The sequence below is a fragment of the Indicator indicator genome, chromosome 8 (genome assembly GCF_027791375.1).
Source record: "Indicator indicator isolate 239-I01 chromosome 8, UM_Iind_1.1, whole genome shotgun sequence".
Classification (NCBI taxonomy): domain Eukaryota; kingdom Metazoa; phylum Chordata; class Aves; order Piciformes; family Indicatoridae; genus Indicator; species Indicator indicator.
The window spans coordinates 954539-975509 of record NC_072017.1 but is presented as its reverse complement, the minus strand read 5'-3'; the positions used below and the strand labels follow the sequence as shown (position 1 = coordinate 975509).

Genomic DNA, 20971 nt, shown 5'->3' with positions numbered 1-20971 from the left:
ATCTTTATCTGCAGTTGTCATATCCTAGGGGACAGCAGCAACTCCTGATCCCTCCTAGGACACACACAGCGTTTTAAGACAACTGTTGAGCGGTACCTTCCTAGCAAAGCCCAGCCACTCAGCTTTCTGTTGGTGCTGCCTCATGGAAATTAGACAGGTGCTCCTTTATTTCTCACCACGCTCCACAGGGATCCTGAAGATTCAGGACACACTTTCCATTGCTGCTGAGCTCCCTGGAGACAGATAAGCTTTCTGAAAAGCAGGCTGAAGCACTCTGTAAATATATGGCTTTCATTTTCAACTATGCAATTAAAAAGCAAGGGAACAGAGTGTCCAGTCCTGCAAAGGATTGGCTTTCCTTTGCACAGCCTACCTGAGCCTGTCCACCTCCCAACAACACAACCCTAATGTGATGGCAAAGAACCAAAGCTGTGAAGGTGGTGCCAGTGAAGACATCCTAACGTTCATGTCAGCTCACCATGGCTGGTCAGGATGTCCTCCACAAAGGCTGCTCTTTACAGTCCTGCCTGAATGCAGGTAACACTACAGCATGAACAGCCTCACTGGCAGGCAGAGCAGACCAGTGCCTTTCAGACTGAGAGCAGCACTCTGGGCAAGAGTTTGCTAGGGGAATAACCTTCACCTCAGGCAAGCCCTGCAGTTTTCACTCACTGAGAACACATAATGAAAGGTAAGCAGAGTTCTGACTGTGTGTCCCTGCCAGGTTCTTCTCAGGTGTTCTCCTAGACTGCAGCTCAGCACTCTGCTGGAGGGCTTGCTTCATTTTCAGTCACACTCAAGGCTGTAACAGAAGATGTTAGAGGCACTTACCCTTTTCCTGTGTGGACTAATTTCTAGCTTCATCACTGCACATTTGTTCAAAGTATTCAAGCGCCTGCAAAGCAGAGGAAACCAGGGTAAGAGAAGGCTCCAGTGTTTTGACACAAGGCTGTTCCAGTTCAAAAGCTTCTCTGAAGGCTGTCCCCAAACTGCTTTGCATACAAATAGCCACCAGCAGAGTTTCAATTAGAGCACTAATTATACTTAACCATTAACCCACTACATTTGGCTGTGTCCTAACTTCAGAGGGAGAGATGGATGACTGTGTGTCACAGCTACCTGAATCCCAGTAAAGAGAAGTGGATGGAAACTCAGAGCAAGCTGAGTGGTGCAATGAGTTATCATAATGACAGTATCATAATGAGTTATCATAATTACAGTATCCAATGAGTTATCATAATTACAGTTGTTTAAATAGCAGTCATCTGAACCCTGAAACAATCAATCTCAACAGACTAAAAGTAACAAGGAATGTTTCTTACCTGACACTCTGTACCTGTGTCTGTTTGCAAAATTGCACTTCATAAACTAAAACCTCCCAGAGGAAACTCCTTTTCCACTGATTAGTGCCTATTTTGTTTATGAACAGTGATTATTTTCAACAGTCCCCAGTTAAAAACAGAGAAGACAACTCTCCAGAAAAATTAAAAACAACCCAAAACAACCAAAAAACAAAACACAGATTTGATTTTGGTTTCCCAAATTCGAAGTTTTTTTATATTTAAAAAATGTTGTTCTCAAGGACCAAAATCTGAAGACAAATAAATTGGTGCAGCAAAGGTAGTTAAGCAGCCTCCTTGTGAAATGTGGCAGACTTTGAAGTACTGCATGGAGGACTGTAAGCATCCCTCTGCTCCCTGAGGAGTTAATGACCTGGTAGGTATCCTCTAAACAACAACAAAACCAACAACTCTTTCTTCTCCCTGCTGCCCTAGAAGCTCAGCCTGCAGGGCTATGAACAGCCTCAAGCAGAGCAGAACTTGGCACTGTTAAACACACAGCTCCATGGCAATCTGGGCACAGCTAAATGAGAGCTGCTTCGGTCTCCTGCCCCTCTCCCAGCCCTTGCCTCCCAGAAACTGCTCCAAGGACAACACTGAGCCAGCATCTGCCCTGCTAAAACGTGGTGAGAGAAAGGCTGGTGCTGCGGCAAGGCACAAGGCAGCAGAGTGTGGGCACGGTGCAGAAGGCAGCAAAGCTAAAGCAGCAGCTTCGTGCACTGCTAGTTTGGTTCCCTTGTGTTTATACTTCCACTCCTGAGGCTGTACTGTGGGGTTGGATGAGGAGACTGACTGAGCTGAAAGCTAAGCTTTCAGTACTTTGCTGGGTTGAATTTCCCCAGCTGCATGAAGGGCAGTGTGTGCAGGGGGCGCACAGGGCAGAGGAGCAGAGCCAGCCCTTTCCTTCAGCCAGACCGCAGCCCAGCTTCCACAGGAGTAAAACTCAGCTTTAAACCCCCTCAGTGATCCTGAAGGAAGTTGTATAATTTTCACATAATTCACTCAAGCAGAGTGTAAAGGAGAGCCTGTATCAGCAGCTTTGGGAAGCTAAAAAGAGAACTGCTGACTGCCCTTGCTGCTTCAGATAGGTCTCTTCAGATCCATGACATTTGTAACTTGAATAGAGAAAACGTGTGCACAGAAGAATTACTGCTCCCTTCTCTTTCCCTCAGCCTTTCATGCACAGGATTGGTTGCAGATGGTATTTACACAGGGCTGAATCCTGAGGCCATCAAAGAAAGTGGAAAAGCTCCTACTGGTGCTCTTTTGCAGCAGTTGTGCAGTTTGATCTATAATTAGACCCAGCCACAACACAGCAGAAAGGATGAGAAAGAGAAGAATTGCCATGGGTCATAGAGTAGGGCAGTGGGAGGTTAGCAAAGTTATCCAGAGCTCTCCATTCCCATCTCTGCCCTGACTTTAAAAGGCAGAAGGCTCAGTCCTTCTGTGGCTAGATGCACAAGTCCAGTTTCAGAGGAGTTGTATTTCTGGTGTGGGTGAAGGGTGAATGTCCCAGCTACAACAGAAGGGGAGTTTTGGGGTTCATGAGGCCACACAGCAGCAAAGAGCCACCTCCCTCTCTCAGCTATAAAAACATTCTCCTCTCAAACTCCTGGACCTCAAGACCAGGGAATATTAAACTGGTTTCAGTTCTATATTGTGTAACACTTTACAAATTTCACAGTGCTGCAACCTTTGACTTATGCAGCAAGAAGTTATCACTGGATCCCTGCACCAGGCTTTATCTAGCTCCAGCCTGTCTGACTGCTAATAAAGACGATCTCTGATTTCACAGAGATTACATCCCCAGACTTTTCTCCTACTCAAATTAAACCCTGACATTGGTGGAAAAGGGTAGAGCAAAGACCTCTGCTTCCACAGAGGGTGTTTAAGGAAAAAAAAGATCTCCCAGCACACCTCAGAGGACGGAGTCTGAAGGCAAGATAAGGTAACACCCGATGAGAGAGGTTAAATGCAATAGCAGCCAGGCAAGGAAAGGCTCTGTTACACATCTGACCTGATTTCATCACAAACCCAGCTTCCCCTTTAAACCCAAATGCCCTGCAGCCATTGCCTCAGGTCTGCAGCTTTCATTACATACATCATACATCCTTCTTTACCTTCTGCCCCAGTTCAACCCAGCTCCTAGAGGACACTGAAAACACAGAATGACATGCAAATTCCTACAACATGCAAAGCTGCCTTCCTACCACGATGACATGCAAAGCTGCCTTCCTACAACGACATGCAAAGCTGCCTTCCCACCACGATGACATGTAAAGCTGCCTTCCTACAACGACATGCAAAGCTGCCTTCCCACCATGATGACATGCAAAGCTGCCTTCCCACCATGATGACATGCAAAGCTGCCTTCCTACCACGATGACATGCAAAGCTGCCTTCCTACCACCATGACATGCAAAGCTGCCTTCCTACCACCATGACATGCAAAGCTGCCTTCCTACCAACGATGACATGCAAAGCTGCCTTCCTACCACGATGACATGTAAAGCTGCCTTCCTACGACATGCAAAGCTGCCTTCCTACCACCATGACATGCAAAGCTGCCTTCCTACAACGACATGCAAAGCTGCCTTCCTACCACCATGACATGCAAAGCTGCCTTCCTACCACCATGACATGCAAAGCTGCCTTCCTACCACCATGACATGCAAAGCTGCCTTCCTACCATGACATGCAAAGCTGCCTTCCTACCACCATGACATGCAAAGCTGCCTTCCTACCACGATGATATGCAAAGCTGCCTTCCTACCACGATGACATGCAAAGCTGCCTTCCTACCACGATGACATGCAAAGCTGCCTTCCTACCACCATGACATGCAAAGCTGCCTTCCTACCACCATGACATGCAAAGCTGCCTTCCTACCACCATGACATGCAAAGCTGCCTTCCTACCACGATGACATGCAAAGCTGCCTTCCTACCACATGACATGCAAAGCTGCCTTCCTACCACGATGACATGCAAAGCTGCCTTCCTACCACGATGACATGCAAAGCTGCCTTCCTACCACGATGACATGCAAAGCTGCCTTCCTACCACGATGACATGCAAAGCTGCCTTCCTACCACGATGACATGCAAAGCTGCCTTCCCACCACGATGATATGCAAAGCTGCCTTCCTACCACGATGACATGCAAAGCTGCCTTCCTATCACAATGACATGCAAAGCTGCCTTCCTATCACAATGACATGCAAAGCTGCCTTCCTACCACCATGACATGCAAAGCTGCCTTCCTACCATGACATGCAAAGCTGCCTTCCCACCATGATGACATGCAAAGCTGCCTTCCTACCACGATGATATGCAAAGCTGCCTTCCTACCACGATGACATGCAAAGCTGCCTTCCTACCACCATGACATGCAAAGCTGCCTTCCTACCACGATGACATGCAAAGCTGCCTTCCTACCACGATGACATGCAAAGCTGCCTTCCTACCACGATGACATGCAAAGCTGCCTTCCTACCACCATGACATGCGGAGCTGCCTTCCTACCACGATGACATGCAAAGCTGCCTTCCTACCATGACATGCAAAGCTGCCTTCCCACCATGATGACATGCAAAGCTGCCTTCCTACCATGATGACATGCAAAGCTGCCTTCCTACCATGATGACATGCAAAGCTGCCTTCCTATCACGATGACATGCAAAGCTGCCTTCCTACCACCATGACATGCAAAGCTGCCTTCCCACCATGACATGCAAAGCTGCCTTCCTACCACCATGACATGCAAAGCTGCCTTCCCACCATGACATGCAAAGCTGCCTTCCTACCATGACATGCAAAGCTGCCTTCCCACCATGACATGCAAAGCTGCCTTCCCACCATGATGACATGCAAAGCTGCCTTCCTACCACCATGACATGCAAAGCTGCCTTCCTACCACCATGACATGCAAAGCTGCCTTCCTACCATGACATGCAAAGCTGCCTTCCCACCGTGACATGCAAAGCTGCCTTCCTACCGTGACATGCAAAGCTGCCTTCCTACCACCATGACATGCAAAGCTGCCTTCCCACCATGACATGCAAAGCTGCCTTCCTACCATGACATGCAAAGCTGCCTTCCTACCATGACATGCAAAGCTGCCTTCCTACCACGATGACATGCAAAGCTGCCTTCCTACCACCATGACATGCAAAGCTGCCTTCCTACCATGATGACATGCAAAGCTGCCTTCCCACCATGATGACATGCAAAGCTGCCTTCCCACCATGATGACATGCAAAGCTGCCTTCCTACCACCATGACATGCAAAGCTGCCTTCCTACCACGATGACATGCAAAGCTGCCTTCCTACCACGATGACATGCAAAGCTGCCTTCCTACCACCATGACATGCAAAGCTGCCTTCCCACCATGACATGCAAAGCTGCCTTCCTACCATGATGACATGCAAAGCTGCCTTCCTATCACGATGACATGCAAAGCTGCCTTCCTACCACGATGACATGCAAAGCTGCCTTCCTACCACGATGACATGCAAAGCTGCCTTCCTACCACCATGACATGCAAAGCTGCCTTCCCACCATGACATGCAAAGCTGCCTTCCTACCATGACATGCAAAGCTGCCTTCCTACCACCATGACATGCAAAGCTGCCTTCCTACCACGATGACATGCAAAGCTGCCTTCCTACCATGACATGCAAAGCTGCCTTCCTACCATGACATGCAAAGCTGCCTTCCTACCACCATGACATGCAAAGCTGCCTTCCTACCACCATGACATGCAAAGCTGCCTTCCTACCACCATGACATGCGGAGCTGCCTTCCTACCACGATGACATGCAAAGCTGCCTTCCTACACATGACATGCAAAGCTGCCTTCCTACCATGACATGCAAAGCTGCCTTCCCACCATGATGACATGCAAAGCTGCCTTCCTACCATGATGACATGCAAAGCTGCCTTCCTACCAACGATGACATGCAAAGCTGCCTTCCTACCACGATGACATGCAAAGCTGCCTTCCTACCACGATGACATGCAAAGCTGCCTTCCTACCACCATGACATGCAAAGCTGCCTTCCTACCATGACATGCAAAGCTGCCTTCCCACCATGATGACATGCAAAGCTGCCTTCCTACCACGATGACATGCAAAGCTGCCTTCCTACCAACGATGACATGCAAAGCTGCCTTCCTACCACGATGACATGCAAAGCTGCCTTCCTACCACCATGACATGCAAAGCTGCCTTCCTACCATGACATGCAAAGCTGCCTTCCTACCACCATGACATGCAAAGCTGCCTTCCTACCATGATATGCAAAGCTGCCTTCCTACCACGATGACATGCAAAGCTGCCTTCCTATCACAATGACATGCAAAGCTGCCTTCCTACCACCATGACATGCAAAGCTGCCTTCCTACCACGATGACATGCAAAGCTGCCTTCCCACCACGATGACATGCAAAGCTGCCTTCCTACCACGATGACATGCAAAGCTGCCTTCCTACCACGATGACATGCAAAGCTGCCTTCCTACCACGATGACATGCAAAGCTGCCTTCCTACCACCATGACATGCAAAGCTGCCTTCCCACCATGACATGCAAAGCTGCCTTCCTACCCATGACATGCAAAGCTGCCTTCCTACCACGATGACATGCAAAGCTGCCTTCCCACCATGATGACATGCAAAGCTGCCTTCCTACCACCATGACATGCAAAGCTGCCTTCCTACCACGATGACATGCAAAGCTGCCTTCCTATCACGATGACATGCAAAGCTGCCTTCCTACCACCATGACATGCAAAGCTGCCTTCCTACCACCATGACATGCAAAGCTGCCTTCCTACCACCATGACATGCAAAGCTGCCTTCCTACCACCATGACATGCAAAGCTGCCTTCCTACCACCATGACATGCAAAGCTGCCTTCCTACCACGATGATATGCAAAGCTGCCTTCCCACCATGATGACATGCAAAGCTGCCTTCCTACCACCATGACATGCAAAGCTGCCTTCCTACCATGACATGCAAAGCTGCCTTCCTACCACCATGACATGCAAAGCTGCCTTCCTACCACGATGACATGCAAAGCTGCCTTCCTACCATGACATGCAAAGCTGCCTTCCTACCACGATGACATGCAAAGCTGCCTTCCTACCATGATGACATGCAAAGCTGCCTTCCTACCACGATGACATGCAAAGCTGCCTTCCTACCACCATGACATGCAAAGCTGCCTTCCCACCATGACATGCAAAGCTGCCTTCCTACCACCATGACATGCAAAGCTGCCCTCCTACCATGACATGCAAAGCTGCCTTCCTACCACGATGACATGCAAAGCTGCCTTCCTACCACGATGACATGCAAAGCTGCCTTCCTACCACACTGGTGGGGCTGCAAAAAGCTAAGCCTTGCGAGTTTAGGCTTTGCCAGGGTGAGAGTTACCTACACAACTGTCCTTAACCTTCACATCTGCTTCACAACACTTTGAAAGCATCTAAGCACACTTTCATTTTCTATAGAGCTTCCCATCACTTTGATGCTTGTTAATGAACCACAATTTTCTCTACTGCCTCTGGAGCTTCTCCTCTGGTAATTGCATTCCCAGGTATAAATTCAGCAGGGCTGTCTTATTCTTTAGTTCTGTCTTATTCTGCCCAAACCTGTCCCAGCAGTACCTTTGTGAGGACAAGCTGGGAGATGAGGGACCAGGCAGGACTGCTGCAGATAGTACTTACAGCCACTTTCACCTGGTTATCTTAGTCTCAATTTCTACAGTGCCTCACACCCTGGCCACTCTCTGCATGACTGTCTGGATGACAAGACAATATTCCTCCCTATCACTGAGACAAATGCCTTTGAGTCACCTCTCTCTACATACATCTTCACATCTGGATGGTATCTTACTCTTGGGGAGCCTTACATCTCCAAGACCTCACTTTTCCTTGCCCTCCATGTACTCCTAACCCAGGCTCTCACCCTCCTTCACCCTGGCTCTGTAAAACCTTTCTTCTTGAGGGTGACCAACATGGTGATCAGCACAACAGGACCTGCCTCTCAGTCCCAGCCTTACAGTTGAGATGGGCCCAGATCAGCCCTAAGGCAATTACACTGGAAGCCTGAACCTGCCCCACACAAACATGACCCACTGCAGCTTCTCTCAAGGAACAGCAAACTGCAGCTTCTCTCAGGGATGAGCAAACTGCAGCTTCTCTCAAGGAAGAGCAAACTGCACCTTCTCTCAGGGATGAGCAAACTGCAGCTTCTCTCAAGGAAGAGCACACTGCACCTTCTCTCAGGGATGAGCAAACTGCACCTTCTCTCAGGGGTGAGCAAACTGCACCTTCTCTCAGGAATGAGCAAACTGCAGCTTCTCTCAAGGAAGAGCAAACTGCACCTTCTCTCAGGGATGAGCAAACTGCACCTTCTCTCAGGGGTGAGCAAACTGCACCTTCTCTCAGGAATGAGCAAACTGCAGCTTCTCTCAAGGAAGAGCACACTGCACCTTCTCTCAGGGATGAGCAAACTGCACCTTCTCTCAGGGGTGAGCAAACTGCACCTTCTCTCAGGGATGAGCAAACCGCAGCTTCTCTCAGGGATGAGCAAACTGCAGCTTCTCTCAGGGATGAGCAAACTGCAGCTTCTCTCAGGGATGAGCAAAGGCTGCATTCATCATTCCTAGTCTTCCCCTCAGACATTGCCAAAGTAATTCTGGCCACAGTTCATAGCCTGATCTTCTTTTAAGAAAGGCAGCCTGAAGAAGACTTGGAGTGTGAACACCTAACTTCACCCGAATTATAAATCTGAATATGGATTTACAGTGTGAAGCCTTTCTTAATCTAGATAATCTGTTGGCTCTGACCCCAAGTAATTAATTTTGCTCTTGCTGTCAGGAGAAAATTCTCAGCCCAGGCACACAAGGGAAGTGGTAGCAATGCAGATAATTAGATGTGCACATTTTCAGTGACAATTCCCACTCTGAGTAACTGTAGGATCTAGCTTTGATGTTTAACATATTTGCTTGATGGATTCCAGTTCTGGAGCCCCTATTACAAGAAGGATGTGGAGGTGCTGGAAAGTGTCCTGAGAAGGGCCGTAAGGATGAGCAGAGGGCTGGAGCTGCTCACCTATGAGGACAGACTGAGAGAGTTGGGGTTGTGCAGTCTGGAGAGGAGAAGGCTCCCAGGAGACCTTCTTGTGGCCTTCCAGGATCTGAAGTGGGCTCCAAGAAAGATGGGGAGGGACTTTTTAGGGTGTCAGGGAGTGATAGGACTGGGGGGAATGGAGCAAAAATAGAAACAATTCAGATTGGATGTTAGGAAGAAGTTTTTCCCCATGAGGGTAGTGAGGCACTGGCACAGGTTGCCCAAGGAGGTGGTGGAAGCCTCATCCCTGGAGGTTTTTGCAGTGAGGCTGGATGTGGCTGTGAGCAACCTGCTGTAGTGTGAGGTGTCCCTGCCCATGGCAAGGGGTTTGGAACTGGATGATGCTTGAGGTCCCTTCCAGCCCTGACAATTCTGTGATTCTGTGAGGAGCTGATTCTATGATTTGACGATTCTTGATTCCTTCTTAAAGGGCAACTCCCAACTCCATTACACCTGTAACTAAGGGATGGTACAAGCCTTTCTCACTTCACTGCAGCAGGCAGCCTCTCTGCTGGCCTCTGGGGCTCACCTGCAGGTTTTGCCCTGCAAAGGTAGCCAGCTCTCTGCTCACCAGATGACACAAGCAGGGAATGCTGCATGTGAATCCATTATAGCCAGCATTGTAGATGAGAAGTGCTGATGGTGAGAGATCTCAGAACTCTCTCTGGTACAGCGTGGCAGTTCTGTAGCTATGTGTAAGGAGACTAATCAGGATTTCCACCATGGCTTGTTATGTGCTTTGCACTTAGCAACAGCCCTTAGGAGAAGTCTGTCTCAGGATTTTGTTTCATTAGCCCATGGCGCAGCCAGTTATCCTCTGGAGATAAATTCCCCGTCATTAATATACATAAAGCCTTCTGAAGGCAAGGCCAGCAGTGCCTTGAAGCATCCTAGCAAACAAAAAGTCACTCTACTGTCACCAAATGCTATTGCTACCTCTGTTATTCAAGTCCAAACTGACTTTTCACTTCAAATTTTCCCACGAAAACCTTAACTGGGTAGCTATTTATATCTTTTCCATTTAGAAATGAACTAGACAAAATTATTTACTAATAAGCTGGTTTTAAAGTTCCATTTGCTTTGCTGCTTCACAGAATGGCTCAGGCTGGAAGGGAGCTCAGAGCTCATCTCCTCCAACCTCCCCACCATGAACAGGGACACCTCTCAACTACACTCAGCTGCTCAAGGTCTCAGCCAGCCTGGCCTTCAGCACCCCCAGGCAGGAGGCAGCCACAGCCTCCCTGGGCAGCCTGTGCCAGAGTCTCACCACCCTCCTCCTCAACAACTTCTTCCTCAGCTCCACTCTAACCCTGCTCTGCCTCAGCTTCAAACCATTGCCCCTTGGCCTGTCTCTAGAGCCCCTGAGGAGAAGTCCCTCTGCAGCCTTCCTGCAGGATCCCTTCAGGTCCTGGCAGGCAGCTCTAAGGTCCCCCCAGAGTCTTCTCTTCTCCAGGCTGAACACCCTCAGCTCCCTCAGCCTGTGCTCACAGCAGAGCTGCTCCAGCCCTTGGATCATCTTTGTGGCCTCCTCTGGCCTCACTCCAGCAGCTCTGTGTCCTTCTCCTGCTGGGGCCACCAGAACTGGAGGGGGGGTCTCAGCACAGCAGAGTCCAGGTGCAGAATCCCCTCTCTTGTCCTGCTGCCCACACTCCACTGGCTGCACACAGCTGCCTGCTGGGCTGCTTCCACTAACAAGATTATTAAACAATAATTTGCAACACTGTTCAGATGAAAACTACCATTTAAAATGCTTCAAAGCTAAAAAAGAAATAAAATCAATCCCTGTCACAGTGACTGCTGCAGTCTTTTTAAAAGCAATTCCTTCCCATGCAGTAATTAGCAGAAGGCAACTAGAACTGTGTGGCAGTTTGGGCTGGGTGCCCCCTGCCACTGCTGCATGAGATACACCTCTGGTGTCCCAGGTGCTCGCCCAATAGGGGTGGACACAGGAAATGGCATATTTCTACCCATAAATCCTGCGCCCTATAAAGCCATCTGCAGAGTCATTCTCTTCCTCTTTCTTCCCTCTCTGCCCCGTGGGAGATGCTCTCTTATCGGGTAATGCCGGGGGAGTATCTCAGGCCTCTTAGGCCTGCCTAGGCCTAATGCCAGGAGGAGAATGGAGGGGGGGGGCAGTCTCAGACCTGGCCAGCCTGAGACTTGCCTAGCAGTGGGAGGGGGAAGAAAGAGCCCTGAGGGATTGGGTAGACCCTCAGGTGGGGGGAAGGGAAGGATTGGGAATCCTCTTGGGAATTCTGTGAGAGGTTTTGTATGCTTTAGGGTGTTCTTTTCCACTATGCTTTGTAGTTTGTAGTTCTCTGTAGCTTCACCAATTGCTTTTCCACTTAAACTTTCCATCACTCTCCAATCCGTTTGCGTGTGTCATTCTTTTGTCCCTTTCGGGGCAAGAGATGTTCTGGCTGGCCTCAAACCAGCACAAACTGCTGGCAGAGCACTGGTGGTTCTACAGCAAAGCAGATCCTCCCCACAGCTGACCAACTGTTTTCTTCCCACCCACCCTATCCAGTACTCATTCAATGCTCAATAAAACTGCCAATAACTCCCCAACTATTCTGATTTTCAGGCAAGAAACAGTGATAGACTGAGGGCTGTGAATCAGCTCTAAGTCTTCTGCTAAGTCAAGCTCTGTACTGTCTACACAGTGGCCATGGCCTGGGTCAGAACGAACCCAGGCTTGGGGCAGAAATGCAGCATTCCAAGCCATGTGCCTTCTTCACCTTTTTAATGAGCTTTACAAAGTTAAAGGAGGTGTGGAAAAAAAACTAATCTGAAGGTGAAAATGCTGTGATAATGTCCTGCTTTTGTCTAGCACAAAGGGTAAAGGGTCAGGCTCAGACAACTGTGATGATTAACTCAGTGACTGCAGTTTTATTTTCAGGTGGGGTCTGAATGCTTCTAGAGAAACTTCAGCTGCAGTTTTAAAGTTACCTTATGAAAGGTGACTCTGATACAGAAACCACAGGCTTCAGAATGAGATAGTTCTGCCCTTAAAGTCTTTTTCTCCAGCTACAGGAAGACCACAGTGGATTGTTATGCATACTGCACAGAAAACGACTGGAACTGGAAGTGGTTGAGTGGTGATTTTGCAATGAGCAGACTTACTGAAGACTTCCCAGTTCCCCACAGTATCTGCACCTCCATACTCCAGGGCATATCCCTCCTTTCACCATGGAGAAACAATCTGCTACTTTTCTTCCCCGTAGAAATCAACCACCCCAGGTTAAAAGCATTCTTGCTGGTGAGCACAAGGTTCAACATCTGCTGCCCTGACTGTGCTTTGTTTTCCTGGCAAGGGCAGACCATGCTTCTGGGAACCACCACTCACTGCCACCGCTATGCTTTCTGCTCAGGGACTTCCCGAGTTCCAGAGCTCCACATAAATAAGCAGAGCAATGAACACATCTTAATATGGATGAACAGGTGCCCAGCATTTGAGTAGGGCAAACCCTGAGTGTGAATTTATAACATGAAGGATGTTTTTCCCCTTCTGGGCCAACAAAGCTGTTCTCTTTATTTGAAAAGCTTGTAAATGTTCCTGGAGAGCTTTACATTCCTGCCCTTCTCTTTCTGTTCCAAGTATGGCAGTGATGGCATGAGCACACTGTAAACCCAACCCCCTTCTTACAAGGGTTCTGTGATCCACTGTAATCACTGCCACTGCAGTACCATCCATGCAATGTCCCAAAGCAATCACTTTGGAAAGCTGCCACGCTGAGGCAGAGGGGCAGAAAGCTTTCCAGGCAGTAGGAGATAGGAGAAGTTGAAGGCTTTTCTATCTGCCATGTAAGACTGTGGAGGAGCAGAGGAGGTAACTGATGGCACAGCACCACTGAAGTGTAACAAGAGCCACCTGAGGCTCTTGCCATCCCTGTTCTGATCAAATTGGTAATGCTGAGCCTGTTGTTCTGTAGAAACATCCTGCCACATACCAGTAAGTCTTGCTCACCCTTTTTCTCTACCCAGCCCTCCTCCTGCCCCTGCAGCTGGCTGTGAGGTCCTGCCACGTCCTTCACACCTACTCTCAACTTCATTACACCTTTCCAGGGGCTGATTTAATTTACTGACACAGCAGAGGACTATGCAGACACTTTGTGCAGGATGAGTTGAGCTGCTTGTGGGGGGAGCACATAAACAACACAGATAAGCCATGGGAGCACGTGGCTGAGGGCAGGCCAGGCTTGGCTGGGTGATAAACTCTGAGATTAGCTCCCATGCAGCTATACCTATGTTCACCTGGGTGACTGCACTCAGGGCTGCAGCAGGTCTGTGTACGTAGCTGCTCCCCAGCTTCAGAAAGGGGAGTAATGGAGTGTAGGAGCATTGCTCTGCTAATTTGGTTTGTTGTTCCCCAAACAAATTCCTGTGTGGTAACTGCTGCTACAGCTGCACGTGCAGGTGGCTATAGCCAACACAGTTCTGCGTCCACGTTCCTGGCTAGTTTGAGGGTTAGTTATCAAATGATGATAGTAATGATAACAACAGCAACAATATAAATATAAATATATAAATATACAGCGTGGCCAGCAGGGCAAGAGAGGAAAGCCACAAAGATGACCCAAGGGCTGAGGCAGCTCTGCTGTCAGGCCAGGCTGAGGGAGCTGGGGGAGTTCAGCCTGGAGAAGAGAAGACTCTGGGGGGACCTCAGAGCTGCCTGCCAGGACCTGAAGGGATCCTGCAGGAAGGCTGCAGAGGGACTTCTCCTCAGGGGGTCTAGAGACAGGCCAAGGGGCAATGGTTTGAAGCTGAGGCAGAGCAGGGTTAGAGTGGAGCTCAGGAAGAAGCTGTTGAGTAGGAGGGTGGTGAGACTCTGGCACAGGCTGCCCAGGGAGGCTGTGGCTGCCTCCTGCCTGGGGGTGCTGAAGGCCAGGCTGGATGAGACCTTGAGCAGCTGAGTGTAGTTGAGAGGTGTCCCTGGGCATGGTGGGGAGGTTGGAGGAGATGAGCTCTGAGCTCCCTTCCAGCCTGAGCCATTCTAGGATTCTATGAGTAATGATTTTTAAAATGCCTGTGAGATACCTGTCACAAAGACTCCTGCCACTTTCCTCCCAACTTGGTTTTAAAGAAGATCCCCAAGCATCACTTTGCCCAGACCATGGCTCCCATGCAAACAGCACGCTGACAGTGGGTATGAACAAGCGACAAGCAAAGGGTTATTCATGAAACATAACTGAGTGTCAGTGGCAGATGATTCAGGTGAGGCTCTGCTTTGCCCAGGTTATGCTCTCTGTGACACAGGAAGGGTTTTGTGTGCAACTTCAGGGATTTTTTCACCTACCTGCACAAGGCCTCGATGGCATCTCTGTCCAGAAAGTCGTGCTCCCGCTTGACCAGGGTGATGTCAATTGGAAAGAGAAGGTCTGCAAGAAGAGACAGAAGGAACCCAAATCACTCTGATTCCCAGCAGTTACTTATTTCAGAACAACCAGCTGCCTGCAGCTGACCTCACCACCATCCTGTGACCTACACTCCTCAGGTAAACACAGGCTACCACCTGAAGTGTCAGAGGTGCTGCCTCCTCACGTGCAAGGGTTTGCTGTGCAGCTCTGATAACCAAAAATTCAAATGCAAAGTGGAGCATTAACAAATGAGCACAGCAGAGATGAAACAGTGGGGAAGAGGCAAACGTCAGCTCCCTACCCAGCATCAGACAGGCAACTGACTTGGGCTAGCTTGATTTAAAGCATACAATCCCCACCAAAGTGCTAGCACCTCACATTCGAAGGAAACCTCCTGGGCTGTTCATCAAGCCATTGAAAAGATTGACATTGTTACAGCATTGCTGAGATATGACCTGAAAGCAAAGCAAGCCAAGCTGCACCCAGAGCAGGCTGCCTCCTCCCTTAGGAGATTATTTAGGTAAACAACTGGCAGAGCAAGGGGGAGGAAACAATGCTGGCAGAGAGCTGAGAATTTACTACAGCTCTAAGGCAACAACCACATATATATTTTATTTGCTGTCCTCCACAGATTCCTGACTGTCATAGAGGTCCTGATCTGGCATTCCTTACACAGCCCAAACTCCCACCAAAGCCACTGGGTGTTAAGGGCACGCAGCAAAGCAAGAATAAACCTTGCAATGTCCTGCCACAGCTGCAAACAACTCTCCTGGTCCAACTGATTGTCTATAAAATATTTTAACTTCTGGGGAGAGGGAAAGAATGAGCTGAAATGGTGAAAAGAATAGAGCTGTTGTGAATTTGTGGACAGACAGTTGCTAAGTCTGGGTTTTCTGGACCAACAGACAACCTCTCAAATGAATTATTTGTCCTGATTTTGCCTCAGGAATAAACAAGTGATGCCATATTCTGCCAAGCACAAGGAATTCTGGCAGTTCTACAGAAAGCTGAGAATTTGGCAAAGCAGTTGACCAAGACTCACTGATTAATCTGCATTAAATGCATACTGAGTGGAGTCACTCCATCTAGGTGAGTTCTCAGAACACCAGGACTAGATTCCATTCATTTGTAGGTCTCCCCTTCACTAACTGAAGTCCAAGGTGCAAGCAAAAAGAGTGAGCACATCCAGGTGGCATTTTTCACTAGTGCTGATGTAATTGCTAGGAATGTTGGTACCTTAGGATGCCCACAAGAAAACCTATAGGAGAACTTAATCGAGAGAGATGTCTTGGAAAAAGTCAATAGTTTGCAAAAATCCTTTTTAATTTTTAGGCTTAACTTATGCTGCTGCTCTTCTTGTTGCTGCTGGGGCTAGCAAAGAACAAGGGTGTGTTGTCCAGGTATGGAGTCCAGGGCAGAGCCACAGAGCTGCTGCAGGCAGTGGAACATCTCCTGTGAGGACAGCTGAGGGAGCTGGGGCTTGGAGCAGAGGAGCCTGAGGGCTGCCCTCATGGCTGGGGATAAAGACGTGCAGGGCTGGAGCCAGGCTCTGCTCAGGGATGTCCAAGCACAGCACAAGGGGCACTGGGGGCAAGCTGGAGCAGAGGAGGTGCCAGGGGAACAGAAGGGAAAACTTTTGTGACTGTGAGGGTGGCAGAGCCCTGGAGCAGGCTGCCCAGAGAGGTTGTGGAGTCTCCTCTGGAGCCTTTCCAACCCCACCTGGATGTGTTTCTGGGTGCTCCTGCTCTAGCAGGGGGGTTGGACTGGGTGATCTTCTGAGGTCCCTTCCAACCCCTAACATTCTGTGGTAATATGAAACTCACAAGCCCACATATCCAGTTGAGAACCTTCTCCTTAGACTAGAGTGGAAGTACAGTCCCAGCTCTGCATCCCAGGAAAATCTTGGCATTTACATTAGCCAAAAAAAAAAAAAAGGAAGAGAAATAATGAGGAAATTTAATTTTTGAACGGGCAGAGGAAAGTTTTGCCAAGTGCTGCCTTTGAAAGTGCTATTATCATCTCATATTGCCAATGCAGCTGCAAATCAAAGCTCAAGAGCTCATTTTTCAAGAAGGTCAGCTCAGCATTTGCTGTAATTTCCACCAGCTATTGGCTGTAAATAATGGGCTTGCTAGGCTCAGTCTTACAAGCAGCAGCTGGAGTCTGTTTCATCAAAAAAAGAAAGAGGCAGATAAGAGTCCATAATTTCACTACAAAGCAAGTAATTTCAAGTGGTGTGGGAGGGAATTTCTCAACAGAACATACATATAAAAAAGCCCAGGATGTCCCACTCTAAACCAAACTTCTGTATGTTCATCTGCCTCAGAGTGCAGGAACTGCATGCCAAAAGTGCAGGCTCCTAGTAGGTTAGAGAGGCAATGCAGACAACAGTTTGAATGGAGCAAAAGCTTTGCAAAACCAGGCACACAAGGGTGAAGCCATGCCGCAGAACCATGAGGCAGTGCAGGGGGCAGCAGCCTCTCTGAGGAGCTGTGGCTCCCCTGGGCAGCAATGGCTTGTATGTTCTTTTTTCCCTTCATAGTGCACCTGTGCCTAACACCAACCCAAACTGTTCTGGAAAGACACACAGGATGTGGGAATCATGAGGCATATCCACAGAATTTCCTGCCTCTGCTCCTTTAGGACAGCTGGCCAGTGGAGCTGGGCACAGCTTCTGCATTTCACAGAATCACAGAAACATTCAGGCTGGAAAAGACTCTCAGGATCACCTGGGCTCATAGCACTGGATGACTACATCCTGGTTTTTTGCCAATGGAGATGCCAAGGGCTGTAACTATGGGGAATGCACAATGGTGTTAATGTAAAATTTGTGCTATGAGGATGTTTGGAAGACTCAGACTAAACCAGAAACCTGAAACAAATGTGAAACTCCAGGTGTGCTTCAGAGTCTCGGTGGGTTTGGTACATTGATGCATGTGGTGGGTGGCAAAGCACAGCCCAGTCTCTTAAGGGTCACCTTACATCCTGGCACTTCAGTTGTGCCCCTGAACCTCACTTGTTGGTGACCGTTACACTCTGCTGTGCAAACACTGCCAAGGGCTGAGGGACTTGCAAGCTCAGGTGCCTACCTTCATAGAGCTGTGCATACTGAGGGAAGCCAGCAGCCCGCAGCCAGTCACAAGCTTCCTTGGCCTCAATTTCTGGAAGAGAGCAGAAACAAGATACCCTCCATCAGCCAGCTGCAAAGCAAAGCCTTCTACTGCTCCTGTTACAAAATAAGCACAAAGATATTCAGTGCCTTTGAACTGAGACACAGGTTGGCTTATCCCAGTTTGCTTTTCCTCCCATGATCAAACACCTCTTGGGTTCTGGAAAGCCACCAGCAGTCACCTGTCATTTGTCAACAGCTCAACATTTTGATAGTTAAGGGTTACAGATGAAAACTGCAGGAGCTATGGATTATTCTGGATAGGTTTGGTCAGCACTAGAAGAACCAGCACTGCAATCAACATTTGTGCAACACATCTTCTGCTCCTCTTGGCACTTGCTTTGCCCGGACCGGAATTCCTAGCGGAGCTCGTGCTCACAGAATCGCACAACGTGACCAGCTGGAAAAGACCTCTGAGATCATCGACTCCAACCATCAGCCTAAGACCACCAGGTCCCAAAGTGCCACGCTTCATGAACACCTCCAAGAATGGGGACACTCCACCTCCTCCCTGGGCAGCCTCTTCCAATGCCTCATCACTCCTGCAGGAAAAAACTGTTTCCTAATATCCAGCCTAAACTTCCCCTGGTGTACTTTCAGGCCATTTCCTGTCCTTATACAACCTGATACTAGGAAGAAGAGACTAATCCCCACCTCACTCCAACCTCCTTTCAGGTAGTTCTAGACAGCAATGAAATCTCCCTTCAGCCTCCTCTTAATGCTAAAGTTTACCAAAGCAGTAGGATATAAAAATATCTCTGGGATACCAAAGAGATCTCCTTGTGTATCCCAGAGATATTTATATAGCCTACCTGTAGTCCAAAGAAGACAGTGCTTTATTCTGTCATCATAACTGTAAATACAACCACGACTGCAGAGGGAAATTCTATGTATTTATGTGTATCTAGTCTTTAATTTCAAGTGCATATCTGTCTCCTAAATGTTGATTTGTGCAGTGCCATGGGTTTCCTTTATCCACTAGCAGCTTGAAATGCTAGAGCTCTGCTTGCTGCTGCTGTAATGCTGTGCAGATAGCTCCAACAGCCTCCAGCCCAAGAACAACTGACACCGTGCACTGCAGCTCACCCAAGCACGCATTTAGTACCCAGCAGGAACCTAGTTTGACTGCATATCTTCAGGGCATTGATGAGTTCCTTGGAGTATCACAGGAAATTAGGCTAATTTTCCCTCGTGCTGCCCAAAGCAGCCTGCTGCAAAATGAAAGCATGGTGGAAGCCTCATCCCTGGAGGTTTTTGCAGCCAGGCTGGATGTGGCTGTGAGCAACCTGCTGTAGTGTGAGGTGTCCCTGCCCATGGCAGGGGGTTGGAACTGGATGAGCCTTGAGGTCCCTTCCCACCCTGATAATTCTGTGATTCTATGATACCCAGAGACACATGACAGCAAAAGACTGGAAACGTCCTGAAGAAGGGCTGGATTAGTCTGTGAATACAGAAGACATCAATTGACCTAATCCAAGCAGAAATACAGGATATGTTATCTTATTAACTCAAACTAGGAAAGTTAAAAGGTATTCAGGGTATCCTCCAAGGGCTCAGGGGACAGATTTGGTTCATTTTTTTCTACGAGTTGAAGGAAGTGCTGCTGGGAATTTAGAGCTGAGTGAGCAGACAGTGAGCCATCAGGAACTCTTCAGGTTCATCTGGCTTTGGTTATATTCACTGTTCTTGACAGGCCAGAAAATAAAAGCTGCATTATGTACACCTCAGCAGACAACTTTGCCACCTACTTGGAGAGGGTCCGACCGGTACCTGCCGCAGGAACCACGCGCAGAGGGTTTTGCACAGCACTGCTCCCCGTGCAAGTTACTGCATATAGGGCAGTGAAGAGCCAAACATAACAAGGGAAGCATTTCAAGGTTTTGGCAGGTTATGAAATATTCCCGGAGAGATGTGGGCACACAATTAAAAGCAGATGAAAAGCAGGAGCCTTTCAGCTTCTCTGAAAGGACACCAACCCCCCCCCTCCGACTTTCCAAACGGCTCCCACGGGGTTAAACTACTTGTGCTTTGCCAGACTACATACCCAAACCAAGGGGTTAAAGTGAGCCAAAGCACAACATTCCAGATAAATAAACAGCTAAAAATCCACCCTGGCTGAAGTCAGGACAAGCAGGCATTTGTGCAACCTGTGTTTGCTTCACCTTTGGGTTGTGGGCCCACATGAGCACAAGCACGTACACACGTATTGACTTAGCTACTCATTAAGAGCAAGTATTCTTCACTTCCAGTTGCAAAGCCATTGCAAAACTTTGCTCAAAGTAGTATTTTAATTTCATTATCCTAAGGAAATGCATGGGAAAGTCAACCAAGAAGGGAATTAAATAATCTGAATGGCATCTAAAACTTCTATTGCTACAGCAAGAACCAACAACAGGACACTGCTGTCTCAGAAGCAAGGAAAATACTAAAGTAAAAAAAAAAATCTGCAATTAATTTTAAAGACTACTTTAAATAAAATGCACTCTCTTGTAAGTCTCATCTTGTGGAAGTGTCTGGGTTGAATGAGGATTTCACTTGATTTAAAATTGGAGAAAGAAAAAGATGCCTGCTAACAAATATTTACCTAAAATGCAGGTAGATGCTTGCAGTGCAATTAAAAAAAAAAAGTGTCAGATTCCCTACTGCTGCAGTGGCTCTGAAATGTCTTTAAATATTTGTTCACAGATCCTAGACTGAGCATCCCCAGGTGTCTGACCTGTGAGGTATTTCTAGAGCTAGAAAATTATGAACATGCATTTAACTACTTTTTTTTTTTTAAGGTTCTCTATAGAAGCTTTGTGTAGCCTTTCTGCAAATACATATATGCAAGTTCTGTGCAGGCTCTATTTTATAGGCAGCCAGGTGTCAGATGCCTTTGGGCTTTCAAAACAGCTCTGAGAATCCCCCAAGGAAGTCAAGGTAGGCAATGAAACACCTGACTGATTCCTGGCTGGCCACAAGAATTG

General features: G+C 48.2%; 1 protein-coding gene across 2 annotated transcripts in view; it reads right to left on the bottom strand.

Annotated features, from left to right (window-relative positions):
- The window catches only part of DLC1 (DLC1 Rho GTPase activating protein), a 193702-nt gene that overhangs the window by 15932 nt on the left and 156799 nt on the right, over nucleotides 1-20971 (bottom strand). The window contains exons 5-7 of one of the 2 annotated variants that reach the window (XM_054383273.1): nucleotides 17926-17997; nucleotides 14776-14857; nucleotides 832-895 (exon numbers count right to left, since the gene is read on the bottom strand). In XM_054383273.1, coding sequence (XP_054239248.1) covers nucleotides 832-895; nucleotides 14776-14857; nucleotides 17926-17997 — 218 coding nt within the window. Of the gene's footprint in view, nucleotides 1-831; nucleotides 896-14775; nucleotides 14858-17925; nucleotides 17998-20971 lie in introns of those variants that run through there. The other variant, XM_054383274.1, reaches the window with a different exon arrangement.